Below are 7,429 nucleotides of genomic sequence, written 5' to 3' on the forward strand. Positions count from 1 at the left end.
TATAAAACAAAGGAATCTATGTTATTTATTTCTTGATAATCAAAGAACACAATCAAACATATTAAATTCATAACAAGATACATGTACAAAATATAGTCCTACTTCTAAATCCCTTCCAACAAAACAATTTAAAACTGTCATATTTTCATTTCACTGGACTGAACTTCTCCTTTCGTAGTACCCAACTGCTGGTCACTAGCCTGGAATATAGAAAAAAAAATTGATAAGCAACTAAGTAGAACGAATTTTAAAATATAAGTATTATAAAATACTACATAACCAAAAAGTGACAGCAGGATTCATGATCCAGATACCAATGTTTAGACCAAAGTGGTATAAAAGCATAAATTTACTGAGTGATGTATCAATTGATATAAGTAAAACTCTTTAATATAAAACTTCTTTTCATGCTTAATATTACTAATTTGTTCAAATATATATTGGCATTTTAAAAATCAAATACACTTTTTATTCTTACCTGGCAACAGATTTGTCATTGTTCTTATCTCCTCTTTAAGCATGTCAAGACAGATGATGATGTCTTCTGCACTGTTCTTATCAATCTAGAATCGAATAACACATGAAAATAAAATCAAAACCTCTTTTATCTATTGAATTAAACAAACATAATTCTTATATTTTGAAGTGCTGATTCTCCATCTCGGAAGAGCTTATAAAAACAACGAACTCGAAATGACGCTGTATTTGCAAACCCTTCCTGTTACATTATATAATCTGACGAGGAGTACCGTACGAAAATTAACCTTACCATCTATTTTTCTAAGCACATTAATTAAATTATATGAGTGAAAACTTGCATCAAAGAACATTAAACAACTCTTAATATCTTTACACAAGATAGTTTGAACAGTTAAAGCTCCTACAAGCACTCCAAGGTTTCGCGAGATGATACACCATCCCCTTTTTACCTCACCTGGGTTACATTGTTTGTCAGGTCAAGATCTATCTGCCCTGAAATTTTCAGATGAATCGGACAACCCGTTGTTGGGCTGCTGCCCCTGAATTGGTAATTTTAAGGAAATTTTGCTATTTTTGGTTATTATCTTCAATATTATTATAGATAGAGATAAACTGTAAACAGCAATAATGTTCAGCAAAGTAAGATTTACAAATAAGTCAACATGACTGAAATGGTCAATTGACCCCCTAAGGAGTTATTGTCCTTTATAGTCAATTTTTAACAATTTTCATAAAATTTGTAAATTTTTATTAACATTTCCACTGAAACTACTGGGCCAAGTTCATTATAGATAGAGATAATTGTAAGCAGCAAGACTGTTTAGTAAAGTAAGATGTACAAACACATCACCATCACCAAAACACAATTTTGTCATGAATCCATCTGCTTCCTTTGTTTAATATTCACATAGTAAGACCAAGGTGAGCGACACAGGCTCTTTGGAGCCTCTAGTTTCTCCTGCATTGGCTATACGTTAGTGTACTTGTAAATAATGCTGATAATTGTCAATAATCATTTACAATGGGCAGTAAAAATTAAAAGACAGGATAATCATAACTCCTTACCTTTCTGAAACAGCCAAGCTATGGTCATTTATCGTCAGCAGTAAACAACGTTGCCTTTGCTTCGTTTTCTTTGTTTTGTCCTCCCGGTCAAAAAATCTCAAGTGATATGAAAGAATGCCGTCTTCGGCCTAAATGTGTTGTAATTCTAAATGTGTTTAAGAAAGTGTCTAAATATTAAAAGTGCTTAGAATCTAAACACGTTTAGCTTCATATACTTGATGAAGTAGCTAAACGTGTTTAGCACAGCAACACGTTTATTGCGAAGTGCTAAGAACAAAACATGTTTATTGAGAAGTGCAGAGAGCCAAAACATGTTAATTTTTTTATGTTTAGAAGTTAAACACTTTCTTAAGCACATAAGTCTTATAACACGTTTAAATTATAAGCACAATTTTTACAGTGTATATCAATTAACGAAAATATCATACATCAACGACTAATCATTATTATATATCAATCAGTGCACATCAAACATCCAATAGATTAAGTGTAAAGACTTAATTAACAGCCAACAAATAACTGACCTTGTGCAATGCCAAACTATAGGTACCGACAGTTTGTAGTATGGTAAAAGAACATTATTTTATGTGTAATATTAAGCATGGTTTTAATTCACTGATAACAAAATCATTATTTATACGAAGAAAATCAAATGAAGAGATTTTAAAATTACAGTGTTGAATAGGTAACCGTAAAACTTGGAATGTGCTTTTCCGTTTGAAATATTCAGTTTTCGTCATGTACAGCCAATCTTGTAAACCACATCTTTATATATAAGGAAGAATTTAGTAAAACTAATGTTTTAGTAATTTGTGATTAATTAACGAAATCCCTGACCTAACAATTTGCTAGTAATTCGTAGATATGAAATCCAAAGCGTCATTAGTCATACGGGCATTAGCGAACGAGTTGGGATTTATGAACACTGCTAAAGGAACATCAGCGTCCACAGAAAGGAAATTAACAATAGGAAAAGACAAATAATCCATTTTGTCGTAAATTGTTGTGTAGAGTTTCTGGTGTTACACGGATTTGATTGGTTGAGTGTTGTTTGTTTAACGCCAATACCTATACCTAGAGGACGCATGCACACCAATATATTTGATTATTAGGACAAATCTCTGAAGAAGAAAAACACGATCCTGATAGATATCAATATGTAAATGTTCTGAACCATTAGTGTAACTGGACCATAGTCGTATAGTCATGACCATGTGCGTATACTCTTATGGTCAGATCATACGTGTGTGATCGGACCATAAGAGTATTAAACTCGTTTAATTAACGGATCATATGAGTATTAAGATCATAAAGGAATCTTTCGAATAATTATAACTTTCTTTCTGGACCCCCCACGCCTCACCAAGCTCATTATCAAAATTAAAAAAACGGCACACGTTATATACCATTTGAAATCCTCTTTATTTTGCAAATTGTCTGAATCTTGGTGTATCTGTTGTTTATGCATTTGAAGGTTTTAATTTAAATCGCTTTTCAGTGATTACACGTTAGGGAAACCACATGTTTTTGGAACAAGGTTGCCATCAATCTATTTAACTAAAGGCTGTAACAATAAACAAAGAGCACGGCAAAATAGTTAACAATAAAACTTTGTATTGGCAATCACTTGTTCTTCAACTTCGTACTTTATTTGGCCTTTTTAACTTTTTCGGATTTGAGCGTCACTGATGAGTCTTTTGTAGACGGAACGCGCGTCTGGCGTATATACAACAATTGTAAAAAGAAATCTGGAAATACACTCGCGTCTCTATAATTCATTTTGACTATTGCACATATACAATATTCAATATTCATAACAAGAAAAGACGGTTATTTCAGTAAGTCAGCAGTATGTGGTAAATGAAACACAACACACTAAATATTAAAAATGTCTGCTGCTTGTTGGCGCCGCTAGTGCTCTTTCCCTGTGGAATCAAAGCAATGACTCGTGCTGGACATCCACTTCCGTTTTCAGTTTTCATAGCTCCTATTGAAATTATAGTCCCGCTGGCAGGTATTCTGTCCAAGTAACCTACGTTTTCCAAACCACATATGTTTTCGGAACTGATCAGAACATGAACAGGAAATTTTCTACTCTGTCCGTAATCCAAAGAAGGGGTGTCTACACCAAGTACGTGAATTGTGCGATGTGCCACCATCCAGGCGACAGTGTCTTCGTGCCAAGATGGAAAGTGAAAAGTCTTTGTATCAATCGGATCTTCTGTGTTGAAAACACGTTGCTTATCAGGATACCTTTCATGCCAACCGGAGTTCATAATAACTATGGCGCCATTTGGTATACGCCCATTATTCTCCTCCCATTTTTCTATATCAGCTACTGTTACCCGATAGTCGAGATCATTTTTGACCTTGTCTTTTACATCAATTATGACTCCTGGTCCAACTAAATGGTCAATAGGTATTTGATGTGTTGTCCACGAATATTGGTTGAAATGAACAGGTGCGTCCAGATGGGTTCCAAGATGTTCTGTTGTTTTGAGTGTATAGGATGCTACCCTGGAAAATATTGAAGTGATTAATTTTAATTTTCTATCAAATTTGTTATGATTTTAGATTATAAATACACGAAAGATGGAAGACAACTATTTAATCGAAAGTTAATTGTAGATTGCAGACGTCAGTGCCCGGACACAGATCACAGACAATGTCCTTTACAATGGCTAATCAATTATAAATTGTTCGTTACAAAACTAGAGGCGCTAATGACACTATGTCGCTAACCTGCATCTTTAACAGTCATGCAATGGCCACTTTAAGTACAAATTAGCATTAGAGGTGAACTACTGAATTATGAGTAAGCTGACAAACTTCTTATTATTTTTCTTGTTAAAATGTTTCCTTTCAACTACTAGTATTATAGTTGATCCAATTTTAGCCATGTCGGTAGGCGGGATAATCGGCCACATCTTGTTAAACAAGATATCATATGCTTGTTTGTTTCAAAGTTAATCGTTGTTAATTAAATTTGCCCGAGGCGTTTCGCAGGAGTTGATCTATGTAAAGTCGTAGGGGGAGGGTCATAATAGTCATGTTTTTTTTTCAAGCTAGGCGGTCTTTAACTTTTAGAAAAGTGTATTCTTTCTTGTGATAATGATAAATAATTCAAATTGTCTTGGGTATCTTTGACAATTAACGTAATTGACAATTAGAACAGACATCTGGTGTGAGCTTTGCTCATTTTTGAAGGCCGTACGGTGACCTATAGTTGTTAATTCCTGTGCTATTTGGTCTCTTGTGGAGTGTAGTCTCATTGGCAACCATAACACGTTTTTTTTTTTTTTGTTTTTTTTTGTTTTTTTTACTTTTTAGACTTTCAGTGATGAATTTTAATGGATACGATATGTTTTATATTGTACTGTCTTGTGTCTATAAAAATAATAATTATTTTTTATCTATTTAAAAATATTGCGTTAAAATGAGCATTGATAATTTTTTAATTTTCGCTAAAATGGGTTTAAAATCTGGCGCTAAAATGGGTTATTACACTGTGGCGCTCAAACATCCGATTATTTTCGCTAAAAGGTCCTCCGCCGAGTGATATATGTAGCAAGCTTGAAAAAGAAAATTATGAATAAGAAATTTAAGTTGAAAAGAGACTGACATTTTTAAGAAACTCATAGTATTAGTAATTTATGTGTGGTATTCAATGAAAAATATTGGAACAATAAATCTCAGTCAGTAAATAAAATACATTTTTTTTTTCGCATTTGCATACTTCATTCCCCGACTATTTTGAACATTTAGAATAAAGGAAAATTTGTGATGAATATTAAATTAACTCACCATAAACCGTCTCCAAAGTTTCCTCTCTGACTGTAAATTAGCTCATATCCCGTATGTGTTGGCCAGTAAATAGAGTCGTTTCCATGAATATGTGTCAGGTCTACAACTTTGTAGTCAAAGCAATGACCACTATATAATACCACAGTAAACGTTGCAAGGATGAACAGCGCCATTACACTAGCTGTTTAAACCGAATTACCGCGAGAAGTTACCACAGGTGTCATGTAAAGTAGGTGAGAGCTGTCTTAAGATTATAAATGTTCAATCACTGTCTATATTAACAAGGGGAATTTTTAGCGTACCTGGTCCATAGAGCTACGAGAGCTATATTCATGTATAAATAAATGGAATGTGTTAAGCTTACCTGTACTATAAAGCTACGAGAGCTATATTCGGCACTTGCTTCATGCAGTAATAAAATTGAGAAAGGAAATGGGGAATGTGTCAAAGCGACAACAACCCGATCATAGAGCAGACAACAGACGAAGGACACCAATGGGTCTTCAACAATGTAGCGAGAAACTCCCGCACCCGTAGGCGTCCTTCAGCTGGCCCCTTAAAAAATATATATACTAGTACAGTGATAATGGATGTCATACTGAACTCCGAAATATATACAAGAAACTAAGATTAAAAATCCTACAAGACTAACAAAGACCAGAGGCTCCTGACTTAGGACAGGCGCAAAATTGCGGCGGGGTTAAACAAGTAATTCGTTTTACCATTGGCATCTTTGTCAGAATTCTACATTTAATTACGACCGGTTGCAAGCTTGACCGACAGAGGAAATATTTGTTTATATTGGCAAAATTATATAACAAAATCTCCACCTTCAAACCTGCAAGGAAAAATGTATTTAATCTTTAGGAGACCCTTTTTAACGCCCTTTTTAAAGTAAAGGATCATGTTCGTATTCGATTCATTTCATTGATCAGATTAAACGCGATACCATTTGTATTGCAAAAGTTCTCAATATTTAAAGACCGCATAAAATGTGTAAATGTTTTGAATAAATTATACTACATGGTTTTTCATACATGTTATAGATCTATGTTCATAATCTAGGTGAGCAGTTACAGTCTCACCAAGGCCTCTACTTTACAGTAATTTATTATTGTGTTTTTCAAGGATCTGGTAACTGAGCTATATTTTGCTGGTATAAACATTTGCAGCCCTGACACTGAAGTGCTGTCATTAATCATTCTGATGAAAGATTCTATAAACAATACGTGTGAATTAATGAGGAAAAAGATTCCTTCACACATTCAACATGCAACGATATCATTAGTAATAACATTGAAAGATAGCATTGAAGATTTCTTTTCCGAATGCTTATCAAAAAAGAATATTTATATAAATTTAATCATCTTCAGGAAATATTGAGGAATAATAAAATAAAACTATCAACTCAGTGATTTATCTTTTAACATTCGTGATGGGTTCCGCGGAACTCTGTGTGTTCCTTGATTGCTATTGCTGCTGTCAGAGTAAAAATGTGATGTAGACTGCCTAAAACTAAGCCCATTTATCAGTCAAATTTAGTGGAAAAGGGGGAGGGTGTCCTCAGATATTACTTATTGACCTAAAAAGTTGAAAACATTCCTTAAAATAATTGACATTTTCTTTAAGTAACCGATTTCTAACAATCTCTTCCAAGACAGAGGTTAATAAAGAGGTATACCAAAGTACCATTCAAACTCATAAATCAAAATTATACTGACAACGTCATTGGAAAAAAAATCTAAAAACATGTGTACACTTTTATGGATATCTTTAACAATACACAGGCTGTTTCTTTTTTTTAATAACAATAAACTAAATAAAAAAATCTTTAAGAAAAATTAAAAAAAAAGAAAACTTTTTGCACGTACGAGCGACGCGAAATAAATCTTGGACGATTCTATACTCAATTTTTATAAATATCGTAAAAACAAACATGATATTCAATTTTCTTTCCGATCATAGGAGGGTTGTTCGCCCATTTTGCCACCCACACCACACCACCACCGATTATCTACTAGATTACAGGCTCCTGACTTTGGACAGGCTCATACTTATGCGAAAGGGTTAAAACTTTTTA

At 33.7% G+C, this 7,429-nt stretch overlaps 1 protein-coding gene and 1 long non-coding RNA gene across 2 annotated transcripts; both read right to left on the reverse strand.

The window, feature by feature from the left end:
* On the reverse strand, positions 1-710 carry LOC143056258 (uncharacterized). Its single transcript, XR_012972270.1, has 2 exons — positions 479-710; positions 1-200 (listed from the first exon to the last, which is right to left on the reverse strand). It is a non-coding gene; the product is annotated as an uncharacterized LOC143056258 (long non-coding RNA).
* A 2,582-nt stretch (positions 711-3,292) lies between these two features.
* Positions 3,293-5,584, reverse strand: LOC143056259 (isatin hydrolase-like). Its single transcript, XM_076229348.1, has 2 exons — positions 5,350-5,584; positions 3,293-4,062 (listed from the first exon to the last, which is right to left on the reverse strand). The coding sequence occupies exons 1-2, from the start codon at positions 5,520-5,522 to the stop codon at positions 3,381-3,383; spliced, it is 855 nt and encodes a 284-aa protein (XP_076085463.1). The 5' UTR covers positions 5,523-5,584; the 3' UTR covers positions 3,293-3,380.
* Between the last annotated feature and the right edge of the window lie 1,845 nt (positions 5,585-7,429).

This window comes from Mytilus galloprovincialis, chromosome 13 (assembly GCF_965363235.1).
Source record: "Mytilus galloprovincialis chromosome 13, xbMytGall1.hap1.1, whole genome shotgun sequence".
Lineage (NCBI taxonomy): Eukaryota > Metazoa > Mollusca > Bivalvia > Mytilida > Mytilidae > Mytilus > Mytilus galloprovincialis.